This window comes from Pelodiscus sinensis, chromosome 11 (genome assembly GCF_052426305.1).
Source record: "Pelodiscus sinensis isolate ZL-2025 chromosome 11, ASM5242630v1, whole genome shotgun sequence".
NCBI classification, from domain to species: domain Eukaryota; kingdom Metazoa; phylum Chordata; order Testudines; family Trionychidae; genus Pelodiscus; species Pelodiscus sinensis.
This window is the reverse complement of record NC_143062.1, coordinates 43,971,228-43,994,575: the sequence shown is the minus strand read 5'-3', so window position 1 is coordinate 43,994,575 and position 23,348 is coordinate 43,971,228. Positions and strand designations below refer to the sequence as shown.

Sequence of the window (23,348 nt, the reverse complement as noted above, 5' to 3'; positions counted from 1 at the left end):
GTGGGATTTTCAAAAGCACTTCTTCACTGAAAACAAAAGGAATGTTCTTAATTTGGGATAATTGGCAAGGAAGACCCAAAACCTCAGCCTTTAACTCAGTTAGGCAGGTTCCCCTACAGGTTTTAACTCAAGTTGTTACAGCCGGTCCCCAAGTTACGAACGGGTTATGGACCAAACACTTGGCTGTAACTTGAAATGTTCGTAAGTTGGACCCCATTGAGTTACATTGTGACTGCACTGTTCATAAGCGCGGTCGCGTTCATAACTGAGGGACTGCCTTTACGACCGCTTAATGGAAGGTTTGGTTGTAAACGCGAATGGTCGTAAATCGACCGTTTGTAACTCGGGGACCAGCTGTCTTTCTATCACAGCCTTGATATATCCTTAGGCACTTTGGGCAGCCCAACTTTTTATTATTATTTATAGGGTAGCAACACTCGAAAGCCCCACTGTGGCAGGAAGGCCCTGATCCCCAAGCTACAATGCTACAACAATGGTACAACTGTAAGTCTCAAGACTGATGGGTTGACCTCAGCCACCTCACTTCCATGCGAGAAGGGCAGTCAGATCTCCCAAGTCAGGCAGAGTAGGTCTGGCTCTGGCCTGAGATGCCTCTCAGGCCACGTCGACACTCTGAGGAATGCTCAGCACCATCGCCACGCTGGGGGATGATCCCACAGCTAAGGCTTCAGCCCCAAGCCTGAACAGCTATACTCCAGTTTTACAGCGCGGTGGCCTGACCTCAAGGAAACAAAGTCTTTTTAAGGCAGACATATTGCACACACAGTCTGGGATTCAAGTTTGAGCTCAAGCTCCCCTTCCGTCTGACTAAGGCCTACACCCAGGTACTAGGCCGGGGGTGGACAATAAAATGGTGGCAGTTTGCCAGCGTTATCCCCTGGCAGGCTGCCACCACTATATTTATCTGTGCCTTTGCAGGTATGGGCACTGGCAGCTCCCATTGGCTGCACATTGCTGTTGCTAGCCAATGGGAGCTGCAGGAAGCGGCGCAGATGGGGACACTGCTTCCTGCAGCTCCCATTGGCTGGGAACGGAGATCTGTAGCCAAGAGAAGCTGCTATTGCCCGTATTTGCAGAGGCACGGGTAAATATAGTGGCACCCACCCACCCGGGGCTAACCCTGGCGAACCGGATCCAGCTCATGGGCCGTTTTTTGCCCTCCCCAGTCCTAGGCCCTGCTACAGACAGGAGGGGGCAGAATCCTGCTGTCAATCATCATTTTGCACTGTGGACACAAGTCAAGCTCCAGATTCCAGTCAGAAGCTCTGCATGGTACAGCGTGGATGTGCCCAGCTGTGAGACCTGGGTGCAGCAATTGTAAAGGCAGGCTTACAATGCAGCGTGGATGCTCAAGCATGCCCTGGACTGACCAAGTCCACAAGGCTAGGGCCCCCAGATATAAGTTTAAAATGTCGTATAGACATACTCTCAGTGCTGGAGTCAGGTGCGACAGGAATGAGAAGCCCTCTTTCCTCTGAGTCTCCCCTGTATCAACGCCCCTGCATGATGCTTGAGGATGCTGCTGCAGGCAACATCTGTCAGATGAGCTGAGCAGTTTGGCTTGTGGGCATTAATTATATCATTATATATTTTGCAAGAGTACATATGCTAATACTGGTGTCTGTCTGAATTCCAATTTAAGCAACCACACTGTGCCTATCCAAAAGCTCCATATAGTTTTACTGGCTAAAACATGCCTCACTTCGAGTCCTAAAGGGTTCTGGAGGATTGATGTGTGCCACCAAAAAGGTTAAAGGTTTTGTGTGGAAGTTGGTATATTACACTAAGTGATGAAAGTGATCCCTATTGTTACAGGAAGAGTCATCAGGTAGCACCATTATACATAGTCTTGCACAGACTTACACATGGTTTTCTTAATGTGTGAGCAAGGTTTTAGTCTTTGAAGAAATGCTGTATTATTGTTCATTTTTAAAGAATATAAGGATGGCCATACCGGGTCAGATCAAAGGTCCATCTAGCCCAGTGTCCTGTCTGCCAACAATAGCCAATGCCAGGTGCCCCAGAGGGAATGAACAGAGTGTTCCTTTTGAAAGATGCTGTAGCAGATACCAGAGAGTTTGGCAACAATGCTCAGGATAAGAGTAGAGCCAAGCATTGGGGCCTGGTCTGAAATTTCTGGAAAAGAGGATTTCCCTATGCTACGTGTGACTATCCCTGTTCTAGGATTGGTGCATATAGGTAAATAAAGCAAGTTACATTTCAATTACACCCAGACTCGGCACCTCTGATTTTTCCTGCCCTAGGATGCTGACTTGTAAGGCCCCAGAATTCTATCACTCAGCGGAGGGGTGCTGCTGATGTCAGAAACAGGTCACTGGTGTTAGAAGAAGGGGCAACACCATACCTAAAGCTGGATATATTACCATACATGCAAGGAGACCAGAAAGGCTGTAAATCTACCTAAGATACTTCAAAAAGAAAGCTGCTTAATGAATATAAAATCATTCTCATGGGATGAAGGTCAAGGAAGGCAAGTTGTACACTGTGTTAGTGTACTTCAGTCACTGTTTTCTTCCTCATTAGTGACTTTGAAAATGGATCTTCAGGACGGCTGTGTCTAGTACGTAAGGTATTGTATTACCTTCCTTCTATCCACTGAGAAAGGAAATGGTCCTTGTGGTCACCAGGCCACAGGCCACATGGGTTCCATTCTCTTCTCTGCTACAGACTGACTGTTTATGATCTTGGGCAAGTCACTATGGGCTAGATCCATAACAGGCCATAGGCACCAGCCTTGCCATGCCTGACTCTCTGGCTATGTCTATACTGCACACCACTAGCAGCAGCATGTAAGGTCCTAACTAACTGGCAGCCCTGGGCGACTGCCCAGCTTGCCCAGAGGGTTGCCAGATGGTTTCCAAAAAATACCGGACAAAAATTTGTCAAGTAAAAAAAAAAAGTGTCAGGAAACCTGGGGGGAAAGGGGTCACGGCCCACCCATAAGACCGGCTCTATCGGCGGCCCCTTGAAAATGGTGGCCCCAAGCAACCGCCCACCCCTAAGACCAGCTCTGGCTTCATACTAGTGAAAAGCAGCTACACCTGTCAATAAAAGGCCCTCATGAGGGAGAGAGGGCAGGGAAAGGTTCTTGGAGCTAGAAAGCAGGACACTACTGTTGACAGGGGCTGTACATTGCTTGGGCACACAGAATGCCGTGTGAGGATTATACCCACAGTTTTCAGGCAAGTCTTTACTCACCAATGTAGCATCTCACCAGCTGCACCAGTGGTGGGCAACCTGCTCCCAGAGGGCCACATGTGGCCCATTGAGGTTTTATGTGTGGCCCGTGCGACATTTTGTTTACTGTTACCCAGGTGCAGATTTGCCCGATTCTGCCGGTTTCCATCCACGTCATATTTTTCCCTTCTGGTTTTACTAAAGTGACATGCACATAAATGAAGGGCAGGTGAAGTGAGGTGCGTGCTGATGACACACAATATTTACTGAGAGAGCCATGCGTTCCCTCTGCTTGCAATCAAAGAGCGGCTACAGTTCACTCAGCACACCCCACAAACGCTAGGTATGCAAACACCGTTAGCAAAACTACCCTATCCCGGGAGACCATCTTGGTTATAACAATCCTGCGACTCACTGAGATGGAGGAGGCCACTCATGCGGCCCACTCACTAGCCTAAGTTGCTCATCACTAATACTATTCTGCTCTTTATACCCATTCTACATGGAAATGCAGTGCCCCTCCTTGACACGCCATCATCAGGCACGCACCATGTGGACATACTTTCACCATCTTGCTGCCCAGGGAATCCACAGCTGCCCAGCCTCCCCATACAATGCATGGGGAAAGTTAGGTACCTAAGAAAAGGAGTCACAGAGGCCAGCAAGTGGAGACCCATCCCTGACAACCCAACAGCCTCATAGCTAGGGTAAGCTTCTGGGAGGTAGGAAACCTGGATTTGACTTTGTTCCAAATCAGACTTAGTGGAGATTATAGCTTCAGTCCCACTGTGGATCTAGCCCTCCAGCCTCTGTGCTTCAGTCCCTATTTTAAAAAGCAGGGATAACCACCACTTCCTTCTCCCAGATTTGGTCTGCTTTGTTTAGTTAGATTATAGATTCTCTCAAATAGGGACAGTGTTTTATTCTGTATATGTTCGGTGCCTACCACAATAGATAAATAATAATCAAGTGCAGGCTACTATGATATAAAATAACAATCTTCACTTTAAACTATATCACTGCACGCATAAAAAGTTTAAATCCTTCAGGCAATTCTTTAAATTTAGTCTTAAATTACAATGGAAAAAAAATTAAAATGTCGAGTTCATTAGAGGGATACAGTCTACTAAGTGGAATAACTATGCAGCTTTCAGAACACGTAGCAGAAAAATTCTCATTTACTTATTAACAAATACAATAACCACCATGATCCCAGCGGTGATCAAGTACATAATTAAAGTGAGAAACCAAAACGAGAATATAGGGCCTGCTCTTCCTCCCACAGGAGTCAAAAGGCAGTTTTGCCATTGACTTCAATGAGATTGGGACTGGATGAATATTTATACTCACGCCAGCAAAGCAAACTAATGACTATTATTCTAAACAGCCTCGCATTGTTGATGGTATTTTCCTTATAAACTAGAACGCTTGTGTACAGTGAACTAAATTAGTGCAACAGTCTCAATTTTTTGGCATTGCTGGATAGATAAAAAACCAGTGGTATGTTATTACCGTAATATTTACATAACGCAAAACAATGAATTCAGTAGCTGGGTTAGTAGCAGTTCATCGGCATAATATCAGTCGGCATCACTGCATTTACCTCTATTCCAATGCATCTTAAGCCATAAAATGATGTAACCATGAAATGACTGGCGGCAACTGCACTTCCTTTTACAGTTCTATTTATGAAGTCTGATGACCCAAAAAAGTGCAACAGGCAAGTAAGAAAAACAGAATGAAATACATCTAAAATAATAGGAAACAATTATGTGTCACAAAGTATATCAGCTTGAAAATTTAGTCTGTCAAGAAACTGGACATTTAATTATTATAATCACTATAAACTAGAACTAATTGAAAGTGAAGATCTTTTTTATCTAGGACTTATGAATTTTAAGTGAGATACCCTATTAGAATACAACTGAAGCTATGAAAATCTAAACAAATTACCCTTCTTCTAGTAAGCCTTCCTTATGCAGTTCTAGTTTCTTCTCTTGTTTTGAAGCCTCAGAATGAATATTTCTAGCTAATGGCTAAATTCTCTTCTGTATCTGGAATCAAAGAGGCAAGGAATATTTATACTTTGTTATTCCCTTAGAGAACAGATTTATTTAGGACAATAAAATCTATATCTACTTTCAGATTTAGTCTCTTCCCCCATTCCCTCACTGCCACTTATGAAGTAAAATTTAAAATACCTAGAACTAAGGAAATAAATATAATTGCACAGATTGTAAAAAAGTATGGCATACACTAAATGCTACTGATTTACTAGAGTCATTTCTTCACCTTCATAGAGCATCGATATTTACTAAATCACAGCTGAAAATGCATTGAGACATGGTTTACTAGCATTATCCCTTAGGTTCATTTGGCTTTTAGACCAGCTTTACATTGGTCCATTGTACTACATGATAGATGGTACCTTCTAATTAATTTATGTCAGTTCTTTCTAATGTAACCATTTTCCCCCAAGCTACTTGAAAGATCTAAAAATCATTCAAATGATTTCACAGCCGTCAGTGCTGTAAATAAATAAAGTCATATAGCTGATGTGCTCAGAAGCCGAAGTCCATGTTTCTATGAATTGCCTGCAGGTGTAGGATCCTGGAGAATCCAAAGTGTATTTTCAGTAGAGTCGTAATTCTTTTTTTTTTTTTTAATTAAAAGTGTGTAGTTCAGCATGAAAAATGCCTGCACCAGGAAGTTCCATCATAGTCAGATACAGAAATATTGTCCGGCTCACTAATTTTGTAAGTTCTGAGTGTAAAGTCTACAGCATTCTCAGGGAGGAAAAAACAGGACTATGCAAAATAGACGAGCAACACAGCTGCAAATCCCATTGTTCCAGTAATGACACAAGTTTATCCTTTGCTACCGTGTTACCTGTAAAAGACGAGAGAGAATTACATAAAGAGAGACTATCAGAGCAACGGTGATAAAACTGTTTTGTTCCTTTAGAGGAATTGTTTAGATGAACACATGTGAAACCATTAAATTACACTCACCATATAATTTGCATGCAACTTACACGTAACCAGACATCTCAAATTAGTAAAAAATACAATGGTATTTGGTAAGAGAAGAAAAGATTTTCAAAGGCACACTTTTACAGTTAGAACCCTAATTCCCATTGACTGTGCCTGGGAATAAGATGCCTGCAGGCCATTTGTGTCTTTGAAAACCTCCCCCTATGGCTTTATCCTCTATAGCATCTTTCTTTAAAATAAAATGCTAGAATGTTTTACAGAGCCAGAAACTATGCTGCAAAGTTAAAAACTGAAAGCACTGTTCGAGTGAACATAGCTGTTTTAGGCAAGGAGAAAAGAGGTATTTTCAGATCAATGGGGAAACAGATAGGGTGCGTCTAAACTGGCAACATTTTGCACAAAAGTGGCTGCTTTTGCGCAAAAACTTGCCAGCTGTTTACACTGGCCGCTTGAATTTGTGCAAGAGCACTGACTTTGTAATATACAAAATCAGTGCTTCTTGCGCAAATACTTTCATGCTCCCGCTCAGGGATAAGCCGTCTTGCGCAAGAATACTTGCACAAGAGGGCCAGTGTAGACAGGCACCTTAATATTTTGCACAAGAAAGCCCGATGGCTAAAATGGCCATTGGAGCTTTCTTGCGCAAAAGCACGTCTAGATTGGCACAGATGCTTTTGCGCAAAAGCACTTTTTGCACAAAAGCATGCTTGCCAATCTAAACGCTCTTTTGCGGAAATACTTTTAACGGAAAAACTTTTCTGTTAAAAGTATTTCCGCAAAATCATGCCAGTCTAGACGTAGCCATAGAGAACTGCTGAGGCAAAGAGATTCAGGAAGATGGCTTTGCAAGGCATGAGCTGTAGAGCTGGAGGTACTTGCATCATCAAGATTATCATGTATAAGGGCTCAGAGAGGCAAATTGGGGCGTATGGAGTATGAGGCAGGAAAGAGACAGAAGAGATACAAAGCCCTTAGGGAGAAGTGAAGTAAGTCTACGTGCCGTTTCCTACATAAGTCATTTTGAACTAGATTCTGGACATGAGCAATGCAAACTGGTGGAGTTTCAGGATGGAATTTGGATAATGGTATAGACAGATACACTTATGTTTGCAGGTGATATCAGCTGGGTGGGATTGCAAGCACTTTGGAAGATGAGATTCTTGACAAACTGAAGGAATGGTCTGAAATAAACAGAATGAAAAGAGCAAATGAAAAGTCTGATGCTTCAGAAGGAAAAATCAATTGCACAAATACAAAACGGGGAATGACTGCTTAGCAAAGCGTACTGCAGAAAAGGATATGAGGGTTATAGCAGCATAGTTTGATTTAAATCACAATTTAAAGAATCAAAAAAACCCATTGATTTAAGTCATTTCTCACTAATACTTCTTCATATATTTCTTCAAACAATGGAGCAAATCTGATCACTAAAACATTAATTTACAGCTTTGTACACCATTTTACAACATCTGAGAGGGTATATTTTGTGTTAATTTAGGAAATAGTACACAACACTCATTACCTGTGTCAAGCAGATTAGGAATGGTAAGAACTAAATCACACACACAAACACAATAAACCTTAAATGTTATACAAATGTTTCAGAGTTGCAATTGCAGCAGTCTCCTGAGTTGCCGGCTGATAGCTGTCCATAATATTTGAAAATTAAAAAAGAGTTTAACTCTGACAGACAAGTCCTCAGAACATTAAATGTATAATGTCCTTAAAACTTCCACAACTAGCTCTCATCTTCCCCCTTCTGACTGTCATTTTGATGCAGATCTGATTCCAAGTTACCAAAAAAGCTAAGACTGAACGTTTAAGGTGCACTTAATTTTGGTGTATGCCCCACTGAAAACAAGAATAGGATGGGACTAAAGCTTGAGTTATGCTGAAGTAAAACAGGGAATAGACTTATGGCATCATTAGTATGGTCTGTGAACATGAAGTTCAAAAATAAGGTGCATGAATTATGTAATATAAAATAAGAAAATGAAACAAAGGCAACTAGCAGCTCTAGATTTCTCTTACTGCAGCCTTCAGTATTGTATACTTGAGTGATAGATTCTAAAACTGGCTAACTAATTAAACAAGCCTTAAGGAATTAGCTAAGATAAGCTTTTTTTTCCTAGCAACATTCAATATAAACAACTTAAAAAGTTGTTCATTAGTTCCCATAATATAAGGACTAGAGTCAGGAGCGGCCCAAGGCCGGCTGCAGCAGCTGGCGCACTAGGTGGAAGGTGCGATCAGCGCCCCCGCCTGCTCGGCCATCAATGGCCGAGATGTCATCATCGGGCGCCCGGGCTGGCGGTGCCCTAGGCAACTGCCTAGTCTGCCTAGGCTCACGGGCCACCCCTGACTACATCACATCAAATGAAATTAATGGGTAGCAGGTTTAAAACTAATAAGCGAACTAATAAGTTCTTCTTCACACAGCACGTAGTCAACCTGTGGAACTCCTTGCCAGAGGAGTCTGTGAAGGCTAGAACTATAACAGAGGTTAAAGAGAAGCTAGATAATTTCATGGAGGTTAGGTCCATAAAAGGCTATTAGCCAGGGGGTAGGAATGGTATCCCTGGCCTCGGTTTGCCAGACACTGGAGATGGATGGCACGAGACAAATCGCTTGCTTGTTGTCTTCGGTCCACCCCCTCCGGGACACCTGGTGCTGGCCACTGTATGCAGACAGGCTACTGGGCTAGATGGACCTTTCGTCTGACCCAGTACGGCCATTCTTATGTTATGAAAATTTACTTCTTTAATCACACATATACTAAAAGGCATAGAGGAAGGCTCAACAAAAGATGCATTGCAAAGTTTATTCACATTGTTGCTCAGACATGTCAACATCTTCATCTACATCATTTTCTCCCAATAAGCAGTTTTCCTTGTGATGTTTCATTCTTGCACCTAGTGCCCTGCATCTTCCTCTTGCTCTGCTTACACTTGACCTGTTTTCCTTTTTTACCCAGGGAATGAATTTCTTCAAAATATTCCCAGTTAAAGTCTCTTTTACACCCAGAAGCCTGACAGCTTTTCTGTGGGAAAAGTGTAGGGGAATATAGGAAGTTGTGTGTGCACTGAAGAATGTCTTCCCTTTATATTTCCAGTAAAACTCAACTGTTCCCTTCATTTCTGCCTTCGCCCTTTCCTACATATTGTCTCTGTCTTTAGACTATGAGGTGCCTGGCCAGATCCACCACCACATAAGCACAGAACAAAAACAACCCTATCCAGTCAGGGTGTGTCTAGACTACAGGGTTTTGTCAACAAAAGTGGACTTTTGTCGACAAAATTATACCTGCGTCTACACTGCTGCTGAGTTCTGTCAACATAACGTCAACAGAACTCAGCAGTTTTGTCGATGGCTGTAAACCTTATTCTACGAGTAACGCCTTTTGTCAACAGAGTTCTGTCGAGAGAAGGCGTTATTGCATCTACACTGTCCGATGTAGTCTAGACACTCTTTGTCGACAGAAGCTTTGTCGACAAAACTTCTGTTGACAAAAGCCTGTATTCTAGACGGACCCAGTGTCTGTCTCTGCATGCGTTAGTCTGCGAAGAAACAGAAACTGAAAGTCCAGAACTTTCAAGAAGCACGAGCTGGTTGTTAGGCTGGACAGACTACAGCCATTAATTCATTTTTTATGAGACTGTATGTGTAGTTCTAGCATTTTTGTGATGAGATTTAAGTGTAACGGTGATTTTTAAAGGAAAAGTTTTGTATTTTATTGTCGATTTTTAAAAAATAAAAATCTGATTTAAATTTTAAAAAATTAAACAAAATCCAATTTTTTTATGTAAAAAAAATGTAATTTTATCCACAAATCAAATATGGATCACAAACTAAATATGTGTTAACAATGTAACACTGCTGCAAAAAAAGAGAATGCCATTCTGGGATGAATTAGCAAGTGTTGTAAGAAAGACATGAGAAGTAATTCTTCCACTCTGCTCAGCCGCGATAAGGCTCTCCTGAAGTACTGTGTCCAGTTCTGCCGAGCACAGTTTGAGGATAATGTGAACAAATTGGAGAAAGTCCAGAGGATGTAAAAAAAATTATTAAAAATGATGAAATGATGAAAGAGGGGACATAGTCTTAAATTATATAAGAGGAGGGTGTTAAATTGCTCTCCTTAATCACAAATGATAGGACAAGAAGCAATGGGCTTAAATTGCAGCAAGGGCAATTTAGGGTAGACATTAGGAAAGACTTTCTAACTAAGTGTAGTTAAGCACTAGAACAAGTTACATAGGGTGATTGTGAAACCTCCATCATTAAAGGTTTTAAAGAACGTGGTAGACAAACATCTGTCAAGGATGGTTTGTCAAGGATGGTCTAGCTAGCTAATACTAAGTCTTGGACTAGATGGCCTCTCAAGGTCCCTTCCAGTTCTACATTCCTATGATTCTATGAGTCAAGGTAGGCATGCGCCTATATCTCTGTGAGAAACAGCAAACATCTCCAATGCTGGAGAGCTACCACTTGAGAAGACCATGGAGAAGGGAGTTAAAATAGCCCAGAAAATGAAGATATTCAGGAGGTCAGAGGAATTGGATCTGAAGCAGTGGCAAACACGGTGTTTTCAGACAGGGAGATGGACCAATACATAGGCATAGGAATCAGACTCAAGAAGTACAATGATATCAGAGACATTGGGGGCAAAGTGGATACCGGAGTTCAGAGAAGATTAAACCTGACTTGAGAATGCTGCTTCTGCCAAGACAAGCATTTCTGTTTTTACATGCAATGCTTCTAGTTTCACACACACTTATTAGAGTACTCAATTAGGTTTTCCAGCAAACCATCATTTCATAGTTGGTCAGCAATTAATCAGATCAAAATCTAGCTTCTAAACCTGCAGCTAAAATGCATTTTAAAACAGCTGTTGATTTGCTTTCCTCAGTGGATATAAACAAGAGTAGAAAGTATTCACTTAGGCAACGTCTACACTGCGAGTTTTTGCGGCAGAAAATATGTTAATGAGGGACTCATTAGCATAAGTTGTGATCTCATTAGCATATTTTCTGCCATTTCTTTTTGTGCAAGGGGTTTTTGCACAAAGAGAAGCAGTGTAGCTGCTTCCATTTTGTGCAAAAACCCCTTTTTTGCACAAGATCCGTATGCCTGTTGCAGTGTAGATGTAACAGTTTTTATTTGGCTTCACAAGACAATTAGTCCTAGAAGAAGCATTTTGTTTTTCAGCATCCCTGAATAGTCATTGTAACTGCCTCTATAAATGCACAGTAAATGTGAGTGTCTCAGACTGCATGTCTGTCTACTATTTGATGAAATTGAAAAGCCAATGTTAAAAGTCATCAAAGGAACTTTCTTTCTGCAATGAATAATTAACCCGTGGAATGCACTGCCATCAATTATCACTGAGACCAAGATCTAACAGGCTTCAAAAAGGAATCAATTCAATCTGTAATGCCCCATGGGAGAAGAATTAAGTAATGATTGTAAAATTAACCTGCTTATTTTACAGTCGAATCTTCTAGTGTAAGACATACATACTCTACACTACTACTGTATATAGAAACTTCAGTGCCAGACTTCGTAACTTTTTGTAACAGTCCCACACGTGATAGTTGGAAGCGGATAAACAAATGAATTTATTGTATATGCTTAAGATTAATAAAGGACATAAAATGTTCTAAACCTTCCCAGTCAGTCTTGCTTGCATTAATAAAGTTTTATGATTTGAGAATTATTCCCAAGTGGCAGGGATAGTATTGTGCTGACTTGGGAAACACAGTATTATGAGCCTTTGTCTTCTTGAAGTGTTAAATGAAATGTCACTACTCCTGGGGATTTAACACTGTGACATTTATATTCCCACCTCACAGGTTTACTGACTCATCAAGGAGTGCAGGACCACAGATAAATGAAGAAAGGCCTGCATGGGGCAGAAAATCCAAGGAAGGCAGAAGATACGTAGTAACCTGTCTGCATTGCCCACCTGCAAAATACACTAAACTAAACAGCCACAAAGCAGCAATGCTCTCGCACAGACTTCATACAGCAATAAGAAATGCATGTTGCTGGGCAACTCAGGGTACGTCTAGACTACAGGCTTTTGTCGACAGAAGCTTTGACGACAGATGCTGTCGACAAAACTTCTGTCGACCATGAGTGTCTAGACTACATCCAGTTCTGTCGACAAAGCAAGCTGCTTTGTCGACATGAGAGTGTAGACGCAAAGGACCGTGTAGATGCAATAACGTCTTCCATCAGCAGAACTCTGTCGACAAAAGGCATTATTCCTCGTAGAATGAGGTTTACCGCCGTCGACAAAACTGTTGAGTTCTGTCGATGTTATGTCGACAGAACTCGGCGGCAGTGTAGACGCAGGTATAGTTTTGTTGACAAAAGTCCACTTTTGTCGACAAAACCCCGTAGTCTAGACATATCCTCAGGGAGTAGCCTTCCTTTTGAAAAGGCTGTGGACTTGCACCCAGAATGAAGTGTAGCCCATCATCTGTTCAAGCCTGGAATCCCTCATAGATGCCATTTAAACATAATGCTTGCTATTATTCATCTTTGTGTTTATATTCCAGCAGTGCCCAAAGCCCCGAGTCAGAATTCGGGTCCCTACTGTGCCGGACGCTAGAGGTGCTGTGATGAACGTGGGAGGGAAGGAAATACACGTTGCTGGACATTGGACATTCCATCCGTTCAGTCATTTTGCGGGGGTTAACTCTTGAGACCTAACCCTCGTTGTCTTAACCGTAAGGGTTAAAACCCTAGACAGTGGGTCCTAGAGAATACCCTGGAGCAGTGGATCCCAAATGCCAGTCCATGGTCTGCTGCCGGGCCACAGACTTCTGTGGGAAAGATGTGTGCTGCACCACCTCTTAGCCATCAGCACCAGGCAGGGGCAGGGTCTCTTCTCAGACATGGAAGAGCACTTTGCTGAGTGGCGGGAGGCTGTGAGGAGCCCGGCACAGCAGCCTTATAGCAGCTGTGACCTAGGCAGCAGCACTCAACTGGCGGCTGGGAGACATGCAAGGCTAGGTAAGAGGGGTGGGGCTGGGGGGCTCTGGAGGTAGGGGCTCTAAGAGGCAGGGGGTGGCACTGGGGAGCTCTGGGGGCAAAGCTAATACTGGGAGGCTCTGGAGGCAGGGCTAGTACTAGGGAGCTCTAAAGGGTTGGGGGCTGACACTGGGGGGCACTGGGGCAGGGCTAGTAGTGTAGGGGTTATGGGGGTAGGGCTGGCACTGGGGGTCTCGGGAGATGGGGCTAATATTGGGGACTGGGGGCTGGCGTTGGGAAAGGCTCATGGGGAGTCAGTGCAGGGGACTCTGGGGTCAGTGGCTGGCACTGGGGAGTATTAGAGGGGTGGGGGACTGGCACTGGGGGGGAGCTCTGAAAACCAGGGCTTTTGGCAGACCAGTAACATTTTATTTGCATAATGAATATGCAAATATGTAAATAAAATGTTACCAGTCTACCAAAAAGTTTGTGAATCGTTTTGCCAGTCCCCGGTATAAAAAAAAGCTTGGAAACTACTGCCCAAGAGAGCAGGAAGTGACTTGGCAAGAGGCCAGGAGAGCCAATGGAAACAAAGTGAGTTTTTGAATTAGAAGAGTGATTTTCCTGCTCCTTTTGTGTGGACAGCGCAGAGCCTGGCAGGTCATGAAATATCCAGGGAGCCAACTATGGAGAATCCAGTGACATTGATGCCTAGGGAAGGACTAAATCTTGAAACTATAGATATGTGAGTAGAACAGGGATTAATTATATAGTCAGAAGCAATCAGTTTATTTTCGGGTTGTTGGACTTCTCTGTGCTGAGCACGTATAACTACCCCCTTATATAGTAACTTTCCAAGCTGAATCCCAGGGAAGCAATTCTCTGTGTTTTAATCCTTTTGTTTGTTTTCAGGGGCTTTGTAAAACCTAGCAACAATTAATGTTTCACCATGTGTGTTTTCTCAACTAGTAAGAGAAATTACAGTTTTCAAGCTCTCTCCAGAGGGAGGGTTAAAAGAGCTTGATGGTACCTCATAGCAAGAAATTCCTAAATGCACCTTTCTGAGTTTTTCAGAGGGATGTGGATGGTGGCAGCAATACCAATCCAAGGCCGGGGAATCTATGACCTTGGGGAATGTTTAACACAAGCCTTTAGTGGCAAGATATACTGAAATCTTTTAAGGGCACCATCCTCTCAACTCACAGTCCCAGTTCTGAGTTTACCATCCAAAACAAGTGGGGTAGAGAATTCCAAAGTGGGGGGGGGGGAGGAAAAAGCATGTATGCAGTACAGAGAGAATCCCAATATACCCATATCTTTGTATTCCTGTCTATAGGTGTCTGTAAGTATGAATTCGGTTGTTTGCCTGTTTAAGAAAACAAGATTTTTTCCCCTCTTGCTGCATTTTACAAAGAACATTTTTCTTGTGTTTAAAATACGCTAGAACAAGTAATATGCACCTGTTATTTGCATACCCTTTCAATTAAATGCTTTCTCAGGGATAATCCCTGCCCTCAGTTAGACCTATCCAACCCCACTGGGATCCAGGAACTCATACAACTCTCACTGGAGGCAGAACAATTTGCCTCACTCTGCCTTTCTGAAGACATTCCCAAGGCCACCACAATGCTTAGCCTATTCTCTAGTTTGCTGGTTGCAGGGCATTTTATTTTGGGGATGACATAAATAGAGTGTACTGAATTTGTCCCATGACAGTTTACTGGTGCCTCTTTTCCCTGGTTATGAGGCAGGCCCTTCAAACACAAGAAGTTTCATTCTGGTGCATGGTCAGGCCCACTGAAATCAATGGAAGCAAAGTCAAGCAAATGTGTAAATGCTTGCAGCACCAGGCCTCATGCTATTAATCCTTGCAAAGGTCCTAGTTTGGCCTTTTAACCCCTTTCCTTTGTTCATTTGTTCAAGGGATGGAGTACACCTAACTCTTGCTTCATTTTTAAAAGTTATTTTAACTTGCCTTTTTCTAGATCGGGGTGGAGAACCTTTTTTGGACCAGGGGCCACTGACCTGCAGAAAAAAATCAGTCAGGGGCCGCACACAAGTGAGAAACAAAACACAAAACAAAACAAAAATCCTCAGTGTCGTGGCCCCCAGCTGAGGAGAAAGACACTCCCCACATTCCCCTTGCACACCAGAGATTAGGGGGGCCTAGGCTAGTAGGTTTTGTGTGCTCCAGTCCTGTTGTGGGTTGGGAGAGTGCTGGAGTGCCAGTATATGCTCCCCAATGCAGGAGGGGAGCCCTAAACCTTGGGGGCTAGATCCAGGGAAACCAGGGGCTGCATCTGGCCCCTGGGCCTGAGGTTACCCACCCCTGTTCTAGATACCCGGAGCTACATCCCCCACACACGTGTATGGGAGTAGTTCTATTACTTCCTATATACAGTTTCTACTTTCTCCAGCTCACTCCTTTGTTTGAAGTTCTCTCCCCCATCTACAGCTAACTTGGTGCCTGATCCCATGAGAGGTAGAGGGCGCCCCACTTCTACTAACTTTAACACACATGGAAGACAATCAGTTTGGGGCAAATGCTTAGCAACTCACAGGAATGGATCCATACTCCCCAGTCCTAAAACTGGCAATGCTTTGTACATGTGGACTGTTAATTGCAAGACCTGTGCTGTAGACTGTACGCTGCAGGAGAAAGGGGTACGGCATGATTTATATATTTTATCATGATGATAGTATTACATTAATATTAACTTTTATCCATTACTGTAACTTTGAAAACAGCAGGGCTATGTCTAGACTGGCATGATTTTCCACAAATGCTTTTAACGGAAAAGTTTTCCGTTAAAAGCATTTGCGGAAAAGAGCGTCTAGATTGGCACGGATGCTTTTCCGCAAAAGCACTTTTTGTGGAAAAGCGTCCGTGCCAATCTAGACGCACCTTTCCTCAAAAAAGCCCCAATTGCCATTTTCGAGATCGGGGCTTTTTTGCAGAAAACAAATCTGAGCTGTCTACACTGGCTCTTTTGCGCAAAAGGACTTTTGCCCGAACGGGAGCAGCACAGTATTTCTGCAAGAAGCACTGATTTCTTACATGAGATCGTCAGTGTTCTTGCGGAAATTCAAGTGCCCAGTGCAGACAGCTGGCAAGTTTTTCTTTTGTGAAAAAACTTGCCAGTCTAGACACAGCCCAGTAGTTTTCAAACTATGAATTACATCTCTCTCCTTGTGTATTGAGTTAGCCTATCACCATGGGATCTGGGTTGTTAAATGATTACTCACAGGATCACATAACAGTTGCCTGATATATTTAATTTTTTCTGATCTAATATATAATTTGTTATAGTCTTTCAAACAGTCATTACCAAATGGAATCTGGCAATAATATTTGCTTATTAATTCATAACAAACAGCTGAATCCTTTCTCAATTTGAAGAGGTGGAGGGAGGGACTCCAACGCTAACCATTTATCTCTACAGGGTTGTGGAATGCTATTTTCAAGAGGTATTTAAACATCCAGCCCATCATGAGTTGCCAAATCTTAGCTTCTTGAAATACTTTTAGCTTGTTAAGCAGTCAGAGGGATGAGAGATTTGTACTTTCGGTGGTCATTAGACAGGAAGCTGGCCTTCAAAATGAAGACCTTGTCCAAGACATTACAAAAAGTAGGTCCATAATTATGAGCCTAAGTCACTGGGCAGAGTGACACTGGAAATCAGTGTGGAGTCTCCACACCTTCAAAAGCAGGTCACTTGTTCTGATCTCTAGTCAAGAACCAAATGTTAGTCAGCCCCTTGTGAAGATCTTGTCCCTACATTCACATTTTGCAAATCAAGGTCATGAACCACCCATCGGGCGTGTCTAGACTACAGGGTTTTGTCGACAAAAGTTTCCTTTTGTCGATAAAACTATACCTGCATCGACATAACATCGACAGAACTTGGCAGTTTTGTCGACGGCAATAAACCTCATTCTACGAGGAATAACGCCTTTTGTCGACAGAGTTCTGTTGATAGAAGGCGTTATTGCATCTACACTGTCCTTTGCGTCTACACTCTCATGTCGACAAAGCGGCTTGCTTTGTCGACAGAACTGGATGTAGTCTAGATGCTCTTTGTCGACAGAGGCTTTGTCGACAGTATTTGTCGACAAAGCCTTTGTCGACAAAAGCCTGTAGTCTAGATGTACCCATCATTACAAATGTGCTGTCCCTCCTTACAAAACACACACACACACACACACACACACACACACACACACACACACAGACCTTTAGGAAACTGTTCTCAGCTGCCTGGTTTATGTTGTGGGCATGTTTGACTGAATATTTGCCCATGGATAATGACTCTCTCAACACTGCCAGGCACATGTCCACAGAAGAGCACCAGAAATGACTAAAGGTCAAAACATGACCTAGGATGGAAGACTAAAAGAATTGGGCTTGTTTAGTTTAAAAAGAGAAGACTGAGAGGGGACATGACAATGGCTTTTAAAGTACTTAAAAGGGTGTCACAAGGAGGAGGAAGAAAAATTGTTCTCCTTGACCTCTGCCGACAGGACAAGAAGCAATGGGCTTAAACTGCAGCAAGGGAGACTTAGGTTGGACATCAGGAAAAAGTGCCTAACTGTCAGGGTGGTCAAACACTGGAATAAATTGCCTGGGGCGGTTGTGATCTCTGGAGATATTTCAGAGCAGGTTAGATAGACATCTATCAGGGATGATCTAGACAGTGCTTGGTCCTGCCGTGAGGGCAGGGGATTGGACTTGACGACCTCTCAAGGTCCCTTCCAGCTCTAGTGTTCTATGATTCTATGAATTAGACATGCTCGGCCGTGTGTCCTTCGGACAGGCCAACCCCTGCTGGAAGGGACAAATCCTTCTCCTGTTGTATGGCAGGATGAATCCTGCTGAAAAGGGATGAAAGGGCAGGATTTTGGGGAGACCGTGCAGGGGATACGTATCCCCCATATAGTGCAAAACTCATCTCTCTGGAAAGACTGGAGTTTGAGGCAGAGCTAGCCATGTGATAACCCACTATAAAGATCCTAGTAGGGATGTGAAAGGTTTACTGGTTCCGGTTAACTGGTAACCAGTAGGGGCTGGAGCAGCCCCAGCCCCAGCCCCAGCATTGGTCTGGGAGCCAGCAACCCCATGAGGCTTGGTGCTGCTCCATCAGGGCTAGAGCAGTCCCCAGCCCAGATCCTGCATTGTCAGTTAACCTGTTAAACATGAGGTGAACCGAACGTTTAATCGGTTAACTGATTAACTGGGATTTAACATCTCTAGATCCTAGCCAAGGTTCCCTCTAATCTTTTCCATCCCTGTGGGGAATAATTTTATGTGCACCAATGCACGTGTGAATGTGCACCACCAGTAGAAACAGGAGAAACCCAGCTGTGGATACTCTGCTAGTCAGCTGGTTGGCATTTAAATCTCTCTTGAATGGCTGCACAGGCACACAGCTTACAGAGAATACTGATCCTAGCCCTTCCTCCATAGTGAATGAAGAAGGTGCTAGGGATGTGCAAGCCCAAACTCTCCCCTCCCCCAGCTCACTCTAGCACCTAGCTAATTTAACCAAGCTAGCTGCTGGAGAGAGGAGTATTTGTTCTTCAGCTCAGATCCAGCATCTTAGGCCAGGTCTACACTAGACCCGGCAGCTTCGTTGAAGGTATGTTAACTCCTGCTACGTAGAATATGTAGCTGGAGTCGGCTTACCTTATGCTGAGCTTGCAGCGTCCCTAAAGCAGGAGCAAAATGCTACAGACTAACACGGCTACATTTCTATTACTATCCTACAGCAGGAGGCCGACAGCAGCAAATGCTTCCATCAGCTTCCCCTGCTCCTGGCAAGAGAAGGCATACCAGACACAAATGGGGGTGCCCTCTGAGTTCAATTTAGCAAGTCTTAACTAGACTTGCTAAATCAAACTCTGGAAGATAGATTGCAGCAGCATCCAGCTTCCATGGAGTGATGACATGGCCTTTGCTCCCTGTGAAGATACTATCACCCACATCACTGTTTTAAAAAAACCAATTCAATATTGGAGATGGTGAGGTTGATGCTAACACTGGCAGGGCAGAGGGCAATGGAAATGAGCACATGCGGTCATTCAACCATCATCTTTAAATACAGAGAAACAAGGGAGAGAGGGAATATCTTTTATTGGACCAACATCTGTTGGTGAGAGACGCAAATTTTAAGGTTACGTGGATCAGAGCTCTGCGTACGCTCAGAAGCTTGTCTTTAATCCACTGACATTAGTTCAAAAACAAAAATCACTTCACTGAACCTTGTTGCTCTAACATCCTGGGACCAACGCGGCTACAACAACAACACTGCATACCGTTCAAATATACACTGTCTCTGTACTTGCCTTCGTGGTTTTGACTTTATTTCCACTGCTGCAAGACCAACCTGAATAGTCTGGTAGCACCTTACAGTCCTCTCCATCCAAACAAGGGTCCATGTGACACCACCACTTCTGGATGACAATGGAGGCTAGAAAGAGAAACAGAAGACCATCTTTTCTGATTGTAACAGGACACAGTAATTATTAATCTAGCATCAGATGATGATGAGTGATCACTCATTGCTGAGTATGATCATCTTTCATGGGAGTGGCGGCTCCTCAGGTGGCTGATAAGGCCGATCCTTGAATCACAAGTTCTGTTGCAGTGAGGACAAATGTTTTCAGGTCCAGGCAGGAGGCTGTTGGCCATGACTATAACCCAGTTTCTAGCTAGCATTTATCCATTAGGCAGAAAATAAATTCACCATGATTAACCACTCTGGAAAGACCGGATCCTAAAACCTTTACTCACATGAGTATCACAGTCGCATTGAACTCACTATGGTATTTTGCTATTCACTGAACACTTAAGTTGCTCTGGCTTCTTATCTATTGTAGCCCAGTGGTCTAGTTTGCCTTTATTATATTCACTGGTTCGCATTACATTCTGCTTTGTGTTTTATTCAGCTGTAATGCAAGAAACCTATAGGCTTGTATACTGTAAGACATTAGCTACAGCAAGTTAGCAACTTTGCACAGATAAATGGCCCAACAGAGAACCCCAACTCCCTGAGAACCTGAAAATAGAGTTTAAGGGGAAATTCTGACATGACAAGTATATGAGTCAAATACAGAAGTGGCAACAAACTGGTGCAGGTTATTGGTGCATGGGATATATCGAAGACTAGCCTACTTGCTAGCCTATAGATATTTTCTTATAATAGAGTTATAGACTTATATTAGAGTACATTTTGACTGTTACACAACAGACCTACAGGCAATCCTGTATGTTAAGCTAGGACAAAGTATTAATAAGCTATATTTGTCAATATCATAGAATCATAGAACACTAGAACTGGAAGGGATCTCGAGAGGTCATCGAGTCCAGTCCCCTGCCCTCACGGCAGAACCAAGCACTGTCTAGACCATCCCTGATAGACATTTATCTAACCTATTCTTAAATATCACCAGAGATGGAGATTCCACAACCTTACTAGGCATTTTATTCCACTGTTTAACCACCCTGACAGTTAGGAAGTTTTTCCTAATGTCCAACTTAAACTTCCCTTGCTGCAGTTTAATCCCATTGCAATTTTTCTCCCTCCTCCTTGTAACACCCTTTTAGGCACTTGAAAACCACTATCATGTCCCCTTTCAGTCTTCTCTTTTCCAAACTAAACAAACCCAATTCTTTCAGTCTTTCCTCATAGCTCATCTTCTCTAGACCTTTAATCATTCTTGTTGCTCTTCTCTGGACCTTCTCCAATTTCTAGACATCTTTCTTGAAATGTGGTGCCCTGAACTGGACACAGTACTCCAACTGAGGCCTAATCAGCTCAGAGTAGAGCAGAAGAATGACTTCTCATGTCTTGCTCACAACACTCCTGTTAATGCAGCCCACAATCATGTTTGCTTTTTTTAGCAACAGCGTTACACTGTTGACTCATATTTAACTTGTGGTCCGCTATGATCCCTAGAATCCTTTTTGCAGTACTCCTTCCTAGACAGTCGCTTCCCATTCTGTATGTGTGAGACTGATTGTTTCTTCCTAAGTGGAGTACTTTGCATTTGTCCTTATTAAACTTCTTCCTATTTACCTCAGACCATTTCTTCAGTTTGTCCAGATCATGTTGAATTATGACCCTATCCTCCAAAGCACTTGCAACCCCTCCCAATATAAGAGAGTTCGTATAGTGTGAGGGTTGCAACTGTACACATCGGGATTCCCAATAACATAATGATTTACATAATACTGGGCCTGATCTTGGGGCAAGTACTTGTCAATCCTCAAAGCAAGGATTCTTAAGTAATCAATATAATTAATGCATTCTCTAAAAATCAGGCAACACTATGTATGTTAGCACATGTGAGCTTGTCTACCCAGTGCAGTAATAGCACACCATCCAGTGTTTTGTTAATAGGAAATAGAAAACTTTTTTGTATACACCATCCGGGTCTACACATACCAGTCAGAGTGCAACACATGGGTGTGAAATAGAAGTCACATCCTACTGCTGAGTATTACTGCAATGTGTAACCAAACCTCACTAGTTCATGTCCGCTGAACCCATATCTTGGGATAGACAGAATAGTGGTTCCAGAATACCAATATGGAGGTGGGTGCTTTATCACCATATCCAACTACCTCATCCAGATAATCAGGTGTCAGAATGGCTGTAAGAATGGCTAATGATCTTCTCAGTATCCAGAGGACAGTCATCCCATGCAGGATGTGCAGGGTCTGGGAAGAATTCTGACAATTATTTCCTGTGACCGCACCAATCTGGTCCGAACTTTTAATTAATTGGATTTGCAAGGAAGTCCTCAACTCAGCCAGAGCTGATGAGTCCAAAAAGCTGATAACAAAGCTGGGAGCAAATTCCACAAGCAGATGATGCTCACCTCAATGTAATACAATTAACAAATAAGAGCAGCAGCAAAGGATAATATCACACATAATTGCTATGAAAACTAGATGGGTTTATGAAGGGGATGGTTTGATGAGATAACATGATCTTGGTAACTAATTGACCATTCGTTATCAGTGGGAAATAGGTCAATGGAGGGATGATAGGAGTTACTATAGAGAACTTTTTGGGTGTCTGGCTGGTGAGTCTTGCCCACATGCTCAGGGTTTAGCTGATCACCATATTTGGGGTCGGGAAGGAATTTTCCTCCAGGGTAGATTGGCAGAGGCCCTGGAGGTTTTTTGCCTTCCTCTGTAGCATGGGGTACAGATCACAGCTAGAGGATTCTCTGCATCTTGGGGTCTTCAAAGTATTTGAAGGCTTCAATATCTGAGATATAGGTGAGAGGATTATTCTAGGAGGGGTGGGTGAGATTTTGTGGCCTGCACTGTGCAGGGGGTCAGACTAGATGATCATAATGGTCCCTTCTGACCTTAAAGTCTATGAGTCTATGAGTCTATGAAAAGTGATTGGAATCTATCTGCTGAGTGCAGGACACTAAACGTGGATGCACACACTAGGCTGAAAATGGTTCTGTCAGTGAGGAAGAAAATATAATGGCTCAGACCTTTGAGCTACAATAGCTCTATCAGACCATACCTACACTAGGAAACTATTTCAAAATTAGCACATTTGACTTAACTCCCAATTTCACAAATTCAATCTAGTGTGTCCACAATACGGGAAAGCCTTGAAATTAGTCTGAAACAGGCTCCGTTAATGTGGACACACTATCTCGCACTTAGAGCCCCGGGAAGCATTGGGGAGTAATTAGTTCAAATTACTCTGGGGAGTAGTTATTTCAAAATAGCAACACCGGAGTATCCACACCACTATTGTTTCAAAATAACTCTCTCAGAATTAGTGTTACTCTTGATAAAAATCAGTACAGATTTCTAAAAAATCAGTACAGATTTCTAAATCCATGTCTCATTGGTATTGTGGATGCTCCACTTACAAATTTGATCGGGGGGGGAGGGTTATTTTGAAATAAAGTCCTAATATAGACCAGGGATCAAAGATTCACAAAGAGAACAAAGACACAGGAGGGCAACACCACCTGAGGGCGCCAGAGAACATGTGAGTAATTAACTAAGAATCTACTTTAAGTTGCACCCTGTCACTCTGACAATAGACTACATTATTACACTATACTAGAAGATTTACCTGGCATTGCTCAGGTCCTTAATTCAATTGATTTTTGTTTGTGGAA

At 43.0% G+C, this 23,348-nt stretch overlaps 1 protein-coding gene across 1 annotated transcript in view; it reads right to left on the bottom strand.

The window, feature by feature from the left end:
* Positions 1-1,119: 1,119 nt before the first annotated feature.
* TAFA4 (TAFA chemokine like family member 4) overlaps positions 1,120-23,348 on the bottom strand; it is a 163,114-nt gene continuing 140,885 nt past the window's right edge. The window contains 5 exon segments of the mRNA XM_075938568.2: positions 1,120-5,960; positions 5,962-6,014; positions 6,016-6,085; positions 6,087-6,108; positions 19,574-19,657. Of these exon segments, the coding sequence (XP_075794683.2) occupies positions 5,882-5,960; positions 5,962-6,014; positions 6,016-6,085; positions 6,087-6,108; positions 19,574-19,657 (308 nt within the window). The 3' untranslated portion in view covers positions 1,120-5,881.